We start from the raw sequence: 19,861 nt of genomic DNA on the forward strand, positions 1-19,861 counted from the left end.
TTTTAAAGATTTATTTATTATATGTGAGTACACTGTAGCTGTCTTCAGACACCCCAGAAGAGGGTGTCAGATCTCATTATTACAGATGGTTGTGAACCACCATGTGGTTGCTTGGATTTGAACTCAGGACCTTGGGAAGAGCAGTCAGTGCCCTTAACCGCTGAGCCATCTCTCCAGCCCTACTTTTATTTTTTTTACAGTCCACTCTTCTCCCCCCTCCTGGTCCACCATTCAATAGTTCCTCATCCCAATTCTTCCCTCCCCACATCTCCAAGAGAATGCCCCCCCTCTAGGCCTCCTCACTCTCTGGAGCCTCAAGTCTCTCAGGGGTTACATGTGTCTTCTCTCATTGAGGCCAGACCAGGCAGTCCTCTGTTGTATATGTGTTGGGGGCCTCAGATCAACTCACATATGCTTCCTGGTTGGTTGGTGGCTCAGTGAATGAGAGATCTCTGGCATCCAGGTTAGTTGAGACTGCTGCTCTTCCTATGGGATTGCTCTCCTCCTCAACTTCTTCCAGCCTTTCACTAGAGGAGGAAAGATTGATAATCTAACAACATTGACTATGCAGGGAACGTCCTGTATGGGTGACCTATGAGTCCTCCCTATTTTGAAGATATTTTAATAACTTGAGTAATTGCCTGTGGCAGGTGGGTATTATTTTCTGCTTATTAACGACTCTCCAGACTTGGTCTTATTTCTTTTCTCACAAATGTACATGCAGAGACAAAAAATGTAGTGTTGGGAGCTGATTGCCACATCCCTATCTGTGCAGCAATGCTTTCCTGCCTGCTTTGATACAGAGAGAAAGGAGAGAACAGGGAAAAGATGTGACAAAGAACAGACCATTAGCAAATATTCTTTGAAATGCCACATTCTGGTACAGAAACCACAATTTTGAACAGTGTAAATTATTGATGTTTCATGCATGACTAGAATTTTAGGTTTGATCTCTTCAGCATGTATGTTTGTTTTTTTCCCTGTGATCTACAATATGCATTAGAAACAGAAACAGGTAAGTATTAAAGAGCTGTGCTTCTTTTTGCTCCTGTGTGTGTGTGTGTGTGTGTTTTTTTTTTTATAGATCCTTTAGGCATTCAGTTGTGTAGGCTACAGAGTGTTTATAAAATTGTAATATCATCAGAAACCAAAATGAAATTTGGATTATTTACTTCCAAATGTGTCTTTCCAATCGTCTAATGACTGTGGCCTGCATATGGAATATCGCAGAAAGACATGTAAGATGGCCTGAGTAGAAGCATGTGTGGAAATGGTTTGAGAATGTTGTTGATTGAAAAGCAAAAGTAAAACCAAACCTCCTTTATTTCTGGAGCAGGTTCTCTAACTTTTCTTGCTGTGATAATCCATAAGAAATACCAGACATGTAATTTAAAATGTTCATATCAAACCAGTGTGTAGTTTGCTAGAATCTATGTAGTGTTGGTTAATGTGCAGGTGCTTATAAAAATAGAAGTCAAGGACCAGTTGCCAGCAGCTCACAGGGCCTGTAACTAGTTCCAGAGGATGGAGCACCTTCTTCTGGCCTTTGTTGGCACCTGCAAACAAGCACATACACAGGCACAAAAAGAAACACACAGACACATAATGAAAAAACAAAACAAATCTTAAAGGAAAAAAAAACTGAACAAGAGCTTTGGGTTTCGTGTTTGAAATGTAAAACCTGTACTTTAGAAGTCAGTTCTGAGAATATATAATTATTTATCAAATTGATTAGCATTAAACATTGTGCCTTGAAGCTCTTCAGAGAGCTGAAGGAACATCTATCTATCCCACTGTGATTGTAGAGGCTGTCAAGTGTGTTCCCCAATAGCAGCAGTTTTACATTGTGGAAATAGGCCTTGATAAAGGGGCTACAGTCACCTTAGGGATTGATCAACATGGCTTTAGGTTGGCAAATTATTACAGGCCAATTTTTTTTTGAGACAGGGTTTCTCTGTGTAGCCCTGGCTGTCCTGGAACTCACTCTGCAGACCAGGCTGGCCTCGAACTCAGAAATCTGCCTGCCTCTGCCTCCCAAGTGCTGGGATTAAAGGGATATGCCACCACCGCCCGACATTACAGGCCAATTCAAAGTGAATTCTTCCTCTATTCCTCTATCCCCCCTTTCCTTCTTTCCTCCCTTCCTCCCATCTCCTCTTAATTTTTTTCCTTTGAAGAACTTTGTTTCCACTGAGTTCTTGTTTTCTTCTTTCCTTATTTGAAAGAAGAGTGATAACAAACATTTTTTAAACCTTTAAACATTCTTATTAGTGATTTTATAAACAGAAAATAAATTTCTAAGAAGGTTTGGCAAACATTTTTGTTGTTCATGGCTTTAATTCAATGTTCAGAATGTTTCATGTATAAGTGGGCACATTTTCAGACAATTTGGGTAGACTTTCCAACCTTGCTTCTTTATTTCCTGTTGCAATGACTTGTTTTTTAATATCTATGACATGTTTATGCAACACCAAATAAAACTTGTAATAGGAAATTCTTTTCCGGGTGACCTCTCTGAGAGGCCGAGTCATGAAAAAAAAAATCTAAAGAAACTTGACCCTGATGAAATTACTTTCATTGAGAGTATTATTTGGTTCAGAAACAACAGACTGAATACAGTTATTTTTGGTTCTTTAATAAATGAAGTCTGCTTCCTTTTTGTGTAGGCGGTGGAAGAAATTAACCCCTGTAAAAAGTCTAGTCTCAGATGGAAGTTGAACCTTGGGTTTCTCTTGAGTTAGGTGAACCTTGGATAAGAGAACATTTATTGTTTTTATTTGGATCTCAAGTAGCTTGGAATCTCCCCTGCTGCCTGCATGCCTTGTATTTACCAGCATTGTCTGTCTTTGCATTTAATTTTCTGGAGGCTGACCTTCAATTTGACATCATGTATGGATGGATGCTAATGAATCCTGTTTTCATCTTCCTAGCACTTCTGGAGAAATCAGTCAGTCGAAGGCGGGACACTGAAGCCGTACAGAAAGCCAAAATCCTTTACTCATCCTGCATGAATGAGAGTAAGAAAGAAAAATAAAATATTTATGATCCTTAGACTTCAGAATCCTATTAATGTTTAATGGTATTGTTGAGGAATAGAGGACTAAAATTCTATTACTGTTGAAAGGTGTTATTTAGGCAATAAAAATTCTCAAACACTGGAATCTGATGAGTTAAAGCTAATATATGGCTGTTGTAGTGAAGAAAATTATCATGTGAAGACATTTTGATTTTGTTATTTTATGTTTCTAATTAGGTGTACATGTGTGTGGGCACGTGAGTGCATGAGTACTGGTGGGCTGTGGAGGTCAGATAAGATCGTAGGAGCCTGTCTTAGTCAGGGTTTCTATTTCTGCACAAACATCATGACCAAGAAGCAAGTTGGGGAGGAGAGAGTTTATTCAGCTTACATTTCCACACAGCTGTTCATCACCAAAGGAAGTCAGGACTGGAACTCAAGCAGGTCAGAAAGCAGGAGCTGAATCAAAGGAGGCCATGGAGGGATGTTCCTTACTGGCTTGCTTCCCCTGGCTTGCTCAGCCTGATCTTTTATAGAACCCAAGAGCACCAGCCCAGAGATGGCACCACACACAAGGGGCCCTCCCAACTTGATCACTAATTGAGAAAATACCCCACAGCTGGATCTCATGTAGGCACTTCCTCACCTGAAGCTCCTTTCTCTGTGATAGCTCCAGTATGTGTCAAGTTGACACACACAACCAGCCAGTACAGAGCCCTTGGAGCTGGAGTTACACAATTTACATGCTGTTGTGTACTGCCCAAACTGAGTGTAGAGAACTGAACTTAGGTCCTCTGCAAGGACACCCTGTGCTCTTAACAACTGTGCCATCAATCCAATCACAAGAAAATAAACTTATTTCCAGGACTGGATTATTTGGTATCAGTTTATAAGAAATTTGGATAGGGCAGCAGGGAAAATCCCATTATATCTAGTACAAAAATCTGAATCCATAACCAGTCCTGTCCTGGCCCAAGAAAAAACCCAAGATGGCATACACATATAAGAATTATTTTCCATAGAAAATACTGGAACCTGGTGACACTAACATTTCTAGGCATGTGAACCTGTTTTGTCATGTAACTAGCATGCTTAATGGGAGACAATGGCCTCAAGTTGGTCTCTCAAGGCCATTGCAAGAGTTGAAGCCAGTGCTTCTAAAAAAGTGTGTTAACTGATTCAAGATTTGGGGATATCGTTTGGTATGCTAGAAACACCTATCCACTGGGACATCCTTGTCTTAACTGAACCATATTGTTTAGTTAAGATTATTTCTTCGTGCCAATAATGAGTACTGTCTGCTTAATTTCATTCATTGTTTGGGATCTATTCACTAAGCCCATTTTCATTATAGAGAACACCCATCAGGTTCACTGAAGTGTGTGACAGGTAGTTCTCTTCCTGGGGTTATTCTCAGTCTGCCCTCCCTCTCTCACCCTCTCCCTAACAGCTGAATTTTTTTTTTTTTTTTTGGTTTTTTTGGATTTGGTTTTTTGGAGACAGGGTTTCTCTGTATAGCCCTGGCTGTCCTGGAACTCACTCTGTAGACCAGGCTGGCCTCGAACTCAGAAATTCACCTGCCTCTTCCTCCCAGAGTGCTGGGATTACAGGTGTGAGCCACCACCACCGGGCTACAGCTGAACTTTCAAGTGGAGGGCTTTATGGGATTTTTCTCTGGAGAAGATAAATTTGCAGTCTAGCTTGGTGAACCAGTTTGGAATTTATTTTTGTCATTGTTTTGAGTTAGGGTCTCATGGAGCTAGGTTGGCTTTGAGAAATCACCATGAAGTTGAGGGTGGCCTTGAATTTCTGATTTTCCAGCTTCTACCTCCCAAGTGCAAGGATTAGAGGCATGGGTCATCCTAGTTTACAATGGCTTCTAGTTTACAATTCTAACTTGCTCTTTATATTTATTCTTTCAGAAGCGATTGAAAAAGCAGGTGCCAAGCCTCTGCTCCACATCTTGAGGCATTCACCTTTCCGCTGGCCGGTGCTTGAAGCTAATATTGGTCCTGAAGGGGTTTGGTCAGAGAGAAAATTCAGTCTACTACAAACATTGGCAACATTTCGTGGTCAATACAGCAATTCTGTGTTCATCCGTTTGTATGTGTCCCCTGATGACAAGGCATCCAATGAACATATCTTGAAGGTATATCCAGGACTGTGTTCATTTTTTGTTGTTTTGGGTTTTGGTTTTCGAGACAGGGTTTCTCTATGTAGCCCTGGCTGTCCTGGAACCTACCTACCTTTGTCTCCCATTGCCTCCCAAGGGCTGGGATTAAAGGCATGCACCACCACTGCCCATCTAAGATTTGTTATTTAGGATTAGGATGTCATATATATATGTGTGTGTGTGTATATATATAAAATCCTGGAATGGCCTCAAACTTGCTGTGTATCTGAGGATGACTTTGAACTCATGGTCCCCTTGTCTTTACCTCCTGAGTGCTGAGATTACAGGATTGTATCACCATACCATGTTTTTATGGTGCTGGAGACTACACCTCATGAATAGTAAGATACCACCCTGCTAACTGTGCTCCATGCCCAGTTTCCTAGAGAAAGGAACTCATGCTGGCCTAATGAAATGATGTAAAAATTCAGCTGAGCTTTAGGCTCCAGAATTATGCCCTGCTCCAAGATTTGCAGAATGTGGATCATTAGCAGAAAACTGTCAGCCTTTCAGGAACCCTGTGAGTGGCTTTCAAGTGATCCATGCTCTCGCTCCCAGATGCCTTCTCCAAGCATGTAAATTCCAACTGCGAGAGGGCTAGGAGGGTCTTCTGTGATGCTAGAAGACTTTCCGAACTCTGCTCTTTCCCTCACCTCCTTTTTCCTCTGACAGAAGGGAGAACACATGCCAGATTCCTTGTTCCCCTTTCAGGAACAAGTTGAGTGCACGCCTACGTCCCATTGTCAAGTTTAATCTGTATCTGTCCTCCTCCCTTTCAACCGGTAAAGCAAAGCAGAATTTATTTGAAGCACATTTCCTACTGGGAGAATGAGCATCAAGGCTGCGATCAGGTGGATGTGCCCCGAGGTGGATCATGTTAGTAAAATTAGGAGGCTGTCAGAAAATTACAGACCACAAAATATTCATCAATGAAAGAGGGTTGTAGGAATTCAAAGAACATTTCCCAAGTCATTTTATGTGTTCACCCTGCTGTGTTTTTCTTCTTCTACAGAAGAATAATAATGATACTACTGAACATTGATTTCTACCCTAATCTGCCCTTCATCAAAGCAGGACATATTAGGGATATATCAATATTAAAACTGTAGGACTCTAAAACCATTAGAGTATATTTCCTCATCCAACATAAGCCAACACTCCAAATTCAAAACCATGGAAATTCTCTTTTGAGTTAAGCAAGAGGTGGGCAATGTGTTTTCTATAAAGGGACAGATGGTACGTATTTGAGGTTTTGCTAGCCATCTGGTCTCTATTTCAGCTATTGAGCATTAACATTGTACCTGTGAAAGCAGCTTTAGATGATGAATGGGGGTAACCATGTGACAAACTGGCCTGAAGATGATAGATTCCTGACCTCTACTGTAGACAGTGATAGCTGTTAAGAAATCTTTGCTTGTTGAAAGAATTCTCATTCCGAAGGAAAGTTTTAGTTGCAGAGACAGCTGTGTTTCTGTGTTGGATGATGAAGTAGCAGCATAGTATTGAGCTATTTTGTAATGCTATTATGTAAGACACAGTGATGGTTGCAATCCAATCAGCGTCTGTTCTATGTGCCTAGAGTACTCATTTTTTTTAAAGCCAGATTTTAAGACTATTGTTCTCAATTGCAGAACTATTATGATGATCTTCCAAGCGCTTTAGGTGGTGTTTTAATGTAAGAAAGAAACTGTCATTCAAACGCAATTTACATGCTCTGGGAAGTGGTAGATGATTTTGATTCACGAAATGATACATCATCGCAAGTGGTAACTACTTTATTTTTCACCCATTTCTGGACGGAGCCAAATAGTTGGCCTATTTCTTTCATATTTTATCATAAATAAAACTAACAGCTAAAATCAAATAAGACAATAAGCTCCTATGTATTTATGAACCCAGCTTCAATACCCTCAACATTGTGCTCTTTTCACTTTATTTAAACTTTTACTTTTTGGAGGCTGGGGCATTTTATAGCATATCTAAAATATATCTTTGGAATGTATTCCATTGGTGAGGTAATGTGAAGGCCTCTTACCACAACAAAAGTGATGTAGTCATTATTTTTTACTTAGCACCTAACATACAGTCAGTTTTCAGTTTTACTGATTGTATCAAACTTTTTTTGTACTGGTGGAAATAGAATTTAGGACCTTATGCATGCTAAACAAGTGTTCTACTCTCAAGCTATACCCTTAGGCCTTTAAAGGTCCCTAATAAAACCCAACCAGAAACAGATGCATTTTGATTGAGGCTAAACTTGAGAATCAATCACATCTGCACTTTTAAAGTCTGATTTAAACTATAGCATTCACCACCTTCTCTGTTTTTGGAAACCACATTTACTTATCATAGAAACTGGATTATTTTCCTATATATTTCCCCCACAATCCGGATTTCATTGATTTCATGGTAAGGGAATAACCGATGACACAAAATTCTCAATTTATAGGAGAGCCACTGCTTGAAAATTCAGAAGACGAACTTGAGAGATGATCAGTAAAGGGAACATACTATTCTTGCAGAAGACCTGAGTTGGTTTCTCAGCACCAATGTCAGGTGGTTCATAATTGCCTGTAACTCCAGGTTAATGGGATCTGATGCACTCTCTGTCTTTCTCTGGTTTCTCTGTGTGTGTTTGTACTCTTGTATGCCTACCTACACACAAATACAATTATGTAACTGTGCTCATAGTTTGAAAATATTATCTTTGGTATTTTAATTGTGAGTGTGTGTGTGAGAGAGAGAGAGATAGGGGGAAGAGGGAGAGGGAGATGGAGATGGAGAGGGGGAGGGAAGGGGAGTGGGGGAGGGAGAGAGATGATGTGAGTGCAGATACCCATGGAGGCCAGAGGCCTCAGATTCCCTGGAGCTAGAGTTGCAGGTGGTTTTGATCCTGGGAACTGAACTGAATTTAGGTCTTCTGAAAAAGCAAACACTATGTGCTGTTAACCACTGAGATATTTCTCCATCCCACATATACATAATTAAAATAAAAAATCAAGAGAAATAAAGGGTTAGATAACCACTACTTAAATCATTAAAGAGCCAATGGATTTAGGAAATATCAATAGGTACTAAAATGGTCAGGTGAACATTTGGGAAATTCATGCAATGATGTCACTAGAACTCAACTATCAATGGTAGTATTGATAGAAATGAGAAAAACAGATATCATATGCCTTCTTAATACCAGTCAGGAGTAACACACCATCACTAAAGACATTGTGCTGAAACCACAGAAACAAAAACAAAACAGAACTAAAGCCTTAAAACTAGTTTTTGTCCACCTTTTAATGCCAATTTAGAGAAAAAGAAGGGAAACAGAAGACTGTGGTAACAGCTTGCCTTGCACACTTAGAATTCAATTACACTGGTCCTAGAAACACTGTCAATAATAGATTCCTTTCCAAATGTGAGGAGGCACTTGTGTACTTATTATTGCTTTCTTTTGCCAAGATGGCAGCTTGTTCTGAACTGAAGTGTTTAAGCACTGCTTGGCATTTGAGTGCAGCTCACATTGGCTTTTCTATCCTTGTTTGTACCAAACTACATTAGTGAATGTTTACACATCTGAGTTAACCTCCTCCCCAGAACATCAGAGAGCTATAGCTTCCATAGTCATGAAACTGTTTGTGTCTAGATATGGCAGGAGCAATTTTGTTCTGAGATCTGTGTGAAACCTAACAAACCTGAGAACAACATGGGTGGATTAGTGGCTTCCAAAATTCTACAACTTGTGTGCATGCATTGGCTGTTTTGTTAGTTTTAAATTTTTAGGGGCCCATGAAAAGGTTCATCAGGTAAAAGTGCTTTCTGACAAGCCTGGTGATGTGCTAAGTTCAATGTCTGGAACCCACTGACTGGCAGGAGAGAACTCTTTTCTTCAGGTTGGCCTCTAAGTTCCACATGTATACCATGCATGCATCTATGGACACACACATTAATACATTTATGTAAAATTTAATTGTTAAATACATAGTTTGAAAATCACTTGTGTGATGACAACGGTTGGCTTTGGTGTCAACAACCTTTTCAGTTTAGTTTTGAGAGTTCCCTATCATCCTGTGTGTGTTCCTTCATCCAGTCTCATTTTATCTGCAGGCAAGGAGATATCATTTACTTGTCATTGTCGCTATTTGGTTAGTATTGCTTGAATTTTGTGAGTTTCTATGGTAGATAGTAGTCAACAGTGGCTTCCAGCAAAATTCATGACGTTAATCAGAGATTCTCTTAGAAGTGGATTTTCTCTAACTTCTGTTTTTCCTTTCCAATAGGATAATTTTCAGATGTTTCTCTTTGTGTTATTATTTTTTCACCTAGCATAGTTTATTCTATTAATACTGGCATATCAATTGTAATTAGACAAAAATAATATCTTGAGTTCAATGTATATGATTTCGTAAAATCACTTAAGAAACAACATAGCCCAGACTATGTTTAAAAAACTCTCTGTAACCCACTCTGTAGCTCAAACTGGTCTGAACTGCCAGTCCATGTACCTCTCAAGAGCTGAAATGAACATTTTTTATTTCTTTTGAAATGGAAACATTCATATCAATTGTAAATGCAAGGACTTTAAAAACCAGAAAAAAAATCCATGTACTGGCTGGTTTTGTGTGTCAACTTGACACAGGCTGGAGTTATCGCAGAGAAAGGAGCTTCAGTTGGGGAAGTGCCTTTATCAGATCCAGCTGTGGGGCATTTTCTCAATTAGTGATCAAGGAGGAGGACCCCTTGTGGGTGGTGCCATCCCTAGGCTGGTAGTCTTGGGTTCTATAAGAGAGCAGGCTGAGCAAGCCAGGGGAAGCAAGCCAGTAAGAAACATCCCTCCATGGCCTCTGCATCAGCTCCTGCTTCCTGACCTGCTTGAGGTCCAGTCCTGACCTCCTTTGGTGATGAATAGCAATGTTGAAGTGTAAGCTGAATAAACCATTTCCTCCCCAACTTGCTTCTTGGTCATGATGTTTGTGCAGGAATAGAAACCCTGACTAAGACATACTAGGTACTTGTATGGGTTGGTTGAGAAAGACTTGCCTTAGGAGTTTGTGTGTTTCTAATGAAATTTAGTTGACTGACCTTATTCCATCCATTAGCAGTATACTTAAAATAGTCTCTAGAAACCATAACAATCTGAAGCTTTATAAAAGGTCTGGTAACCTCACTTGAATTATCCAAACTTTCACCTTACGTGGATTTAACCTCACTTCATTAGAGAAAGCTGTGACTTTCTTGATAGCATCTGTATATTTTCCTTTCCTCTGAGACTGAAGCTTATAATGGTCACTGAATGATTCAAGTTTAATTGAAAGCCAAAGCTCCATTTTTAAAAATTAAATTTGACTTGTTTAACTTATTCATTTTATATCCAGCTCACTACCCCCCCTCACCACTTCTCACAATCCTTCCATCATCCCTCACTTCTCCTCTGAGTGAGTGGGGATCCCCTGGGTATGCCCCCTGCACTGGCACTTCAAGACATTTTGAGGCTAAGGCCGAAGAATCTTAATCAACATATTTTGTTTTATGATTCTGGCTTACTTAGTTTTTGGAAGAAACAATTCCAGTTTGGGAATTGCAGTAGGATGAAGCCAAGATGGCTGTGACTTTGTTTTAAGCCAATTAGCAATACACATAGGCTACATGGATGTTTTGAATGCACTTTCTTCACAAAAACAACACTAATATTCCCATAATATTTTATAACATCCCCATAACTTTGCTTTTTATAGACTGAATGGAATTTTCAGGGAAAACTATAATTTTTATATATATTTTACATATGAAAAATGGATGGAAATACTTGAGATTAAAATCTGATTATTATTTGTGTTTCTATCACCTCTTCTTTTTTGTTTATTTTAAATTTAGTACTTTATTTTATTTTTTAATATATATTTTTATTTTCTATATTCTTTGTTTACAATCCAAAAGCTTTCCTCTTTCCCAGTTCCGCCCTCACCATATGTCCCATAAGTCCTCTTCTCTCCATCCAGTCTCCTATCTTTCCCCCTTCCTTTTCTCTGTCCTGGTACTCCCCTACAATGCTGGATCAAGCCTTTCCAGAATTAGGGCCCTCTTCTTCCTTCTTCATGGGGATCATTTGATATGCTAATTCTATCTTCAGTATTTAGAGCTTCAGGGCTAATTAATATCCACTTATCAATTATTGCATTCCATGTGTATTCTTTTGTGATTGTGTTACCTCGCTTAGGATGATATTTTCCAGTTCCATCCATTTGCCTAAAAAATTCATGAATTCATTGTTTTTAATTGCTGAATAGTACTCCATTGTGTATATATACCACATTTTTTTGTATCCATTCCTCCATTGAGGGATATCTGGGTTCTTTCTAGCTTCTGGCTATTATAATTAAGGCTGCTATGAACATAGTGGAGAATGTATCCTTATTGCATGCTGGGGAATTCTCTGGGTACATGCCCAGGAGGGGTATAGCAGGGTCCTCCGGAAGTGTCATGTCCAGTTTTCTTAGGAACCACCAGACTGATTTCCATAGTGGTTGTACCATCTTACAATCCCACCAGCAGTGAAGGAGTGTTCCTCTTTCTCCACATCCTCGCCAACACCTGCTGTCTCCTGAGTTTTTAACCTTAGCCATTCTGACTGATCTATCACCTATTCTTAACTTTGCAGAGAAAGTTCTAAAAGTCACAAAGGTTATTCAAAAATAGCATTTGATTTTTTGAATGAAAAGTACATTATTTTGAGATAGGGAGGTATGAAGTCTAATGCATCAGGTCCAACCAGATGGGCATTCCAAAGCACTATATGATACCTAGTGGATCTGTTAACAGAAGGTGGTTTTACTATGTGCTCTGTCCAGTCATGTGACCTTGGAAAATTATAAATTCTCTGGCTTTTTCCAGATAATCTCTGATATCTATTCCAACTCAAGTAGCCTTAGGATGATTCAGTGTTGGTGAAATCTCAAAAACAGAAAGCACAAATCAGAAAAGAAGGGATCAGGTCTCTGATATGTTAGGTCTCTCAAAATGCCTATTTGCATGCAGTTCTGAATGGAGTGAACTTATTCCTTGTGATATTGCCACAAACTCAAAATATGGTGGGGCTGCCAATGAGCCTGTGTCCCTTGTTAACATGGTACATAAGAATTTAAAATGTCAATACCATGTTTTCTGTTTTTGTTTTAACAGCTGGACCAAGCAACACTCTCCCTGGCTGTGAGGGAAGACTTCCTGGATAATACTACTGAAGCCAAATCTGTAAGTTTTACTCATGGTTAAGTACATGCCTTGTCTGGCTACCATTTGGTTCATTAATTGCTTTAAAATGCTTGCTGTTTCCTTGGAAATAAACATCATAACTTCACTGAGCACATTCCCAGTGCTGGAAACAGAGACCTTGTATTTAGGCCAGTAGTGTTCTCTCTCTCTCTCTCTCTCTCTCTCTCTCTCTCTCTCTCTCTCTCTCTCTCTCTCTCTTCCTCTCTCTCTCTCTCTCTCTCTCTCTCTCTCTCTATATATATATATATATATATATAATGTGCTATAATTTTTTGTTTATTTATATCTCAAATGCTGTCCCCCCCTCCGGGTCCCTCCTCACAGAGTCTCTCTTCCCCTCCCCTTCTTCTCTTAGAGGGTGGCCCTTCCCTTGATTATTCTCCTACCCTGGCATATATAGTCTCTGCCAGATTAGGCTTATCCTCTCCTACTAAAAGCCAGTAGTTTTCAACCCATGGGCCATGACTCTTTTGGGTGTTCAAATAGCAGATGTCCTGCATATCAGATATTTACACTATGATTCATAACAGTAGCAAAATTATAGTTATGAAGTACCAATGAAATAATTTTGTAGTTGAGGGTCATTACAATTTGAGGAACTAACTTTGTTAAAGGGTCTTAGTGTTAGGAAGGTTGAGAACCATTGATTTAGGTAGACAATTCTTCTTCCTATCTTGTAGAAACAGGAACATGAAGGTTGTACAAATTGCCTGTTTAGTGCCTGTTTAGATGAGGAGATAGCATATTCAAATGATGTGACCAAGATATGAGTTAGCAGTCAGTCCTCAGGAGTGCAAATCATTCACTATCATTTGCTGAACTGAAGAACATTTGAAGCTGCACAGGTTTAAAATATAACCTTGTTATCTAACTAATATGGCTCAAGCCGTGGTGATTCTGATTTATCAGACAAGGGAACTGGCACTGCATTTTTAATATGTTCTCTGGGTTAATGTTGGGTAACAAGAAACAGAAAGGATTGATCAGGTTAGAAGTCTCTTCTTAGCTTGGAAACAGGGTAGTTTCCTGGATACTGGACAGGGCTAGTACATTTTGACAATTTGAGTTCACATTGAAAATTTTGTTAGCTCATCAAACAAGTCTCACATGTCCCGCCCCAGTTTCCTGGGCCTGTGCTAATAACCTCTATATGTGGAACGCTCCCCACCTAGCCCACATCTTAGGCATCTTGCAGCAGAGGACACTCATTGAAGGAGGTTGCCAAGTTTTCCTTCTTGAGTCAACTTTTTGTCAGACTAGGGAACTTTTGCTTCTGCTATAATCTCAGGAACCAGACTTAAAATCATCTCCTCTCCCTATAAATAGTTCACCAAGTCCAAATAATATTATCTTTATAAGGAATTCTTCCTCCAAGCACCTGCCCCCCTTTCCATCTGTCCTAGATCACATTTCTGTCCACTCTTGCTTTAACTACAACCATTCGTATTTAGCTGTAACCATTGTCACTTCAAAAGACCTTTGTTATCACTTGGCAAGTTCTGTGCCCACACCACCACTCCTAGTATGTCTTGCTCTCAAGATAGAGTCTAAATCCCTTTGAAGAAGTTCAAGGTCTCTTCATTCAGCCTCTCTCTCCCAACTCACCTATTTTTGTTCTTCTCTAACAGAAGGACCCTTCCCTTACTGTTCCCAAACCCTATGCCCCTCAAATGATATTCTCCAAATTTTCTGGTCTGAAATCCTCTAGTTCTTTAACTTTCATGCCTGCAGTGGCTTTATTAAGAAACATTTTTTTGCTTGCCTCATGTTACAGCTATTACATATTTGTCTTCATCACTAGAGCACACACTTATAAACAGACTCAAGGATTATTTTGTTTTTCATTTGTATGTCTTTCCCCATCATATGCCCAGCTCGCCTAGCAAGCCTCCTGTGTACTGAGCTAGCTGAACACTTTTTCAGTGGACTTGGGAAGGGCAAAACATTCTCTCCAATTAAGACTATTAGCAAGGCTTGCTGACTGAATTTCATTTATTAAAAGGCTGGCTATCTACCAAGAAACATACAGGTCTTAAGGTCAGTCACACAGTAAGAATAGCTTGCAGGGTCAAGGTGTACCTTAGAGATGAAACTCTGCATTTGATAGTTGCTAGGTTTCTTATTATCATTTCTTCCTTTCCTCCTGAGCCAGGGTTGAGTACTCTCTGGAAACTGAAACTGAAAAGACACGGGGCTCCAACCTCTGTAATCATCTTTTACTTTTTAGTGTGAAGCTGGGTAAACGGAGCTGGATGAGAATAAATCACACTCCGCATTAGTGTTCATGGATCAGGTCCTCTGCTTTTAGAAACAGTTCTTTCCCATTACTTTATTAAAGCATCACTTGCATGGGAAGGAGACACCTGACCTTTACCTTTCTATTCTGGACTCATTTGGAGATGTTTCTTTTATCCATAATATCACCAGTTACCAGAAAACTAGTTTGCTTGATGTTTGATGCCTGGGCAACTCTATCTGTCACAGAAATAGTACCCATGCACATATCACTCTTATTTTTCCTCTCAAAGTGGCAGGTAGGTGGCTGGCATTGCATAATGCTGGCTTCGTACTCTGAGTACAAAGTGAAAATGAAGAGAGCTTATTTCCTCCTACTGTTTCTGCTCTTCCGTATCTCTAAACCATACTTCCTACCAGCCTGTTGTCATGGACACTTGCTTCTCTATCTCTTACAGTATCGGGATGCCCTTTACAAATTCATGGTGGACACTGCTGTGCTTTTAGGAGCTAATAGCTCTCGAGCTGAACATGACATGAAGTCAGTGCTTAGACTGGAAATTAAGATAGCTGAGGTAAGTCTTAGTTGCAACCCTTTTTCTTTTCTCTTCTTTCTCCCCCCCCCCCCACCATGTCCTTCACTTTTCCTTCCTTTGTAAACAATATACACTGGATGGAAATATAAATTGAAAATAATGGTAACCTTCTGTGCCATTACCCTTTGTATCCAAGGAAATAGTAATAGAATCCTCTTTGGGAGGTAAAAAGCCATGACAAGAATTAAGAGCTCCTCATTTCTTCCACTTATCTGGTTTAAGCCTATTCAGTGTCTATGTGCTACTCCACTGTGATCAGAGAATGCCAGCAAGGAAACCTGCTTTCACAGAGAAATTTTTGTATGGCTCAAATAGAAGACAGATGTTCAATAAATACTGACTTCATTGAAAGTTGGGTTTCCTTTTTTGTGATACTGGAGGTTGAATGTGGGGCTTCACATATGCTAAGTATGTACACTACCACTAAGCTATGCTCCTAGTCCTGGATGGTAATTTTAATCCAACCTACTTGTCCATCCAATCTCTACTCAGTCCAACCAATCTCTACTCAGAGTGACTCTGATAAAATTTGAGCTCAGAGAAATTTATCAATATGGGATATGAAGTTAGATGCCAAAAACTGTAGAGAGCACACTTAAAACTTGAGATCTGCCTTGCTGGTGCTGTTTTGAAGCTATCTTTCTTTACTTTTGTATTTTTTTCAGTTTTTTTTTTTTTTTGAAAACAGGTGTTAGTATGGAGCTCCAGCTACCCTGGAACTCCCTAGGTAAATAAGAATGGCCTAGACTTCACAGATATTTACTTGCCTCTGCCTTATGTTCCCTTTTTTGTATTGCTTTAATGACTGTCACTATGTCATGTACTACATCATCTTAGCGACAAAAAAGGGGGTAGGGGAATGAAAACCAATTTGTTGGAGAATGCTAAATCCTAAATAGCTTTGTTTATAGAATGACTGCCTTTTAGAAAAGTCAAGGCATTAAATCTCTAAATATTCTCATGACTGGAGAGAATTAATGTGGTGACATTTTCTTGTGTAAGACCTTGGTGATCTTTTATAATGGAAGTTACTAAAAAATTCTGAGGTCCAAGTGTTTATTGGTTTTGTGTTCTGTAAACTGGTGGTGGTATGTTGATATACAGAGCTGGGATGGAGAGTAGGGTTGAGTAATTAGGCCTCCCCTTACAGTGATGATCAGCACATATGTCTTCATCCAAATTTCTACTCACAACACAAAGCTTCTTTTTAGGGGCTAGGTTGATGAATCAGTAGGTAAAACACTTGATGTACAAGCATGAGGACATGCGATTGAATTCCCAGAACTCATGTAGGACCAGGAGTACATGTCTATAATCAAACAAGAGAATTCTGGGAAGCTCATAGACCAGCTAGCCTAGTATACTCAGTGCAATAGCAGCCAAAAAAAAAAAAAAAAAAAAAAGACTGTGCTTCAAACAAGGTAGAAGGTAAGGACCAGTGTCTAAAGTTGACCTCTGGCTTACATACATGCACTGTACACCTACGTGTCATCCCAGTTTATTTTTGAAAAAGTCTTTTTTTATCAAGCCTGTGTCTATTCTAGGGCACATTATACTCCTTTTATTAAAATTTCTTTCCCCTGAATTTCTATTTCACTCTATATTAAAACATATTCTTAATGAACCCCAACATCACATTAAAAATTTTATTACTGCATGTCAATTGAAGGTTGTGAAGACTGTTCTAGATACACCTAGAAGCCATGTCTAAAGTCTGTTTGGATTCTGGATTCCTTTCCCAAGCAGATAAGAGGGCCAGAGCACTAATTTGAATGGAAGGTACAATAAGTAGCATGGGATGCCCTGCCTTGAGTGAGGGAATTAGACCAAAAAGAAATCTGAAAGCTACTGGGCTGAGGTAAAACTGAGAATGGTTGAAAGGGCAACTGAAGTGACAGATTCATTTGTGGAGGGGAGCAGCTGCTGGAGAACAGCTGCTTTGAGACTTCAACCTGGAGCTGGGACTCTGAGCTGTGAAAGGAGGAGAGTAGAGGAGGTAATGATTTGGGATTCACAAACAGCAAGGAAACAGTAAGGGACCTGTTGCCTCTCTCCAGTGGAGAGTGGGGAGGGAGCCATGAAGGCACTGAAGCACTTCAAAGAGAGGGACAATTGCCTGCCATCCCACTCCTCTGATTTTGACTTGAAGTATCTGTGGTGTATGGACTTGTGATTTGTTAGGAATGTTCCTGTCACTCCCCTAGTCTAGACATATCCAAGATTACTGAGATACATGGTCTTAGGGGAAGCTTTTGAGGCTGAGGATGGAACAAAAGCCTCATCAAATCCATATGTGTAAAGACAGCTACAAAATATTCATCCACTTTGGCCCTATCTGAGACACTGAACAAGTCTTTTCTGACTCATCCATGGAGTAGCACTGGTGATTGGTACCAAATGAAGTTCAATTGCAAAGGCTTGTTAGAGAATATAAATCTCAGGCAATCGTAAATCAGTCCAAGCCATGGAGATGGTGATAATGGGCTTGATCTATGAGGATAGGAGAGTTGTAGATGAGGTAGGAGATGGCAAGATGAATGAATGCAAAGGAATAGAAAGATAGAAGACACTGGAACAAGATGATGTGGTAAAGGAGCTATGGTCATTAGCCAATGGAAGTGATTAAGATGACTCTTGAGGAACAGTGCTTAGAATAAATATGGCAGAGGCTAGAAGTTTATGAAATGTCCACCCAGGTGGTGATCAAATTCATACTCCAGGTAGTGGGAAACCTGAAAGTCAGAGAAGATGGTCACAGGTACTGATGATATGCACATAGCTTCCTTTTGGTCACTGGCCAGTTTTCCCTAGATGTGAAGCAGTTGAGATCATTGTCTGGAGACCATAGGTAAACATGGAATGGTGACCTTAATTGTGCAACTTCAGCTTGATTGTCAAAACTGAGCAAACAATGGACTTGGCCCATCCACATGGTAGAGGAAAAGGGCATTCTGGGAACTTTTTGTGCTGGGGACAATATTTCTTACTGAAAAGGATATGTAAGTTTCTTTTTATATTCTTAATCCTGCCTAAAATGCTTTTGCTTTTTTTTTTTTAAATTTCCCCCCACAGCTAGGCATCACACCAAAGTCTTGAAAAAGTTAATAATAATATACAGATGTTTTGACACATGTGAAAGGCAGTCATGCAATAATAAATGATTCATTTGAAAAAACAATCCACATTTCTTTTTGACAGATAATGATTCCACATGAGAACCGAACCAGCGAGGCTATGTATAACAAAATGAACATCTCAGAGCTCAGTGCTATGATTCCCCAGGTTGGTGAAAGCTCTCCACAAAACTTCTGTTTCTTGATATTTTATAAGCTATTCTATTTCATCTGTGTATAAAAGTTGGCCTTGTAAATTTTACTATTCATCATTTTGCTTATCATCATTCTTTTCAGCTATCACATAAAATATCCTTGTGTGTGCAATGGGATTTCTTCACTTATAGGGAATACAAAAAGTTTTCTGATAGTGGCGTAAAACTGAAAGGTCATTTTCTTATGATTCAGCCTTGGGGACTAGTTGGCATTGGTCCAGCTGTTTAACACTGCACAGACTTTATGTTTACATTTTACCTTCCTTGGGTTTTTGACTTCCTTTGGATAATATGGCCTCGAAGTGGGTGCTGTAGCTCCACATTAGGGCAAGGAGAAGGGGGAAGGACACATGGACCCACCTGACCTCTTTATTTTCCCAGGGTAAACAGAACCCTCCCTCAGAATATTCCTACATGGCTTTTTGAATTCTGAGTAGAATTGGGTCATGTGGGCATCCCTCCTGTTGGGCAAGGGGTAGGGAAGTGGGTGCTACTAAAGTAAGTAACTGCTTTTCAGGTTTACTAGTGGAGGCAGACAAGGGGGAAAATGTTGGAAAATGGCCTTCAGGAAAACCAATACAAAGAATAAGCAGTGTTTGTTTTAGAGACATATGGTAATGCTCTATAGACTGGAGATGTGTTATTCTGTTGTGACATTTTCCCTCCTGAAGTAAGAGAGGCTGCACAGAGGAGAAGACCAATGATGTGTTGAGGCAGCTGTGTCTGTGTTTAGGGGAGGAAGGGGGCGGGATATGACAGTTAGAGGGAGAGTATTGAGGGAGGGAGTGCAGGGGATTAGAGGAGTGAACTAAGCTAGAAGAAGAGATGGGTGTGAGATGGGGTGGGGCTAAAGGAGCAAGATGGAGAGAAAAGAGGGTTTGAACAGCCACGGGAGTGCATCATATATTAACACACGAGAGTCTCCATTATTCTGAAAGTCTGTGGTACAGAATACAGGCTCCATTTTTGATGATGGCCTTAGGTCTGAGTAGTAATCTGACTTTGACGTCTGGATAAGCAAATGATGAGCAGTGATGCAAGACATTTTCTGTCCTTTCACATTGAGGCAGTGAGAGGCCAGTGATTAGAAGGGAGAGGAGCTAAGAGAAGGAGGGGCAGAGAGAGAGAGAGAGAGAGAGAGAGAGAGAGAGAGGAAGTGAGAGGAGAGGCAGAGAGAGAGAGAGAGAGAGAGAGAGAGAGGCAGTGAGAGGCCAGTGATTAGAAGGGAGAGGAGCTAAGAGAAGGAGGGG

General features: G+C 39.9%; 1 protein-coding gene across 1 annotated transcript in view; it reads left to right on the forward strand.

Moving 5' to 3' along the window:
- Phex (phosphate regulating endopeptidase X-linked) overlaps positions 1-19,861 on the forward strand; it is a 240,178-nt gene that overhangs the window by 40,594 nt on the left and 179,723 nt on the right. The window contains exons 4-8 of the mRNA XM_052170209.1: positions 2,931-3,017; positions 4,939-5,165; positions 12,363-12,431; positions 15,146-15,262; positions 18,482-18,565. Coding sequence (XP_052026169.1) covers positions 2,931-3,017; positions 4,939-5,165; positions 12,363-12,431; positions 15,146-15,262; positions 18,482-18,565 — 584 coding nt within the window. The remainder of the gene's footprint in view (positions 1-2,930; positions 3,018-4,938; positions 5,166-12,362; positions 12,432-15,145; positions 15,263-18,481; positions 18,566-19,861) is intronic.

This window comes from Apodemus sylvaticus, chromosome X (assembly GCF_947179515.1).
Source record: "Apodemus sylvaticus chromosome X, mApoSyl1.1, whole genome shotgun sequence".
NCBI lineage: Eukaryota > Metazoa > Chordata > Mammalia > Rodentia > Muridae > Apodemus > Apodemus sylvaticus.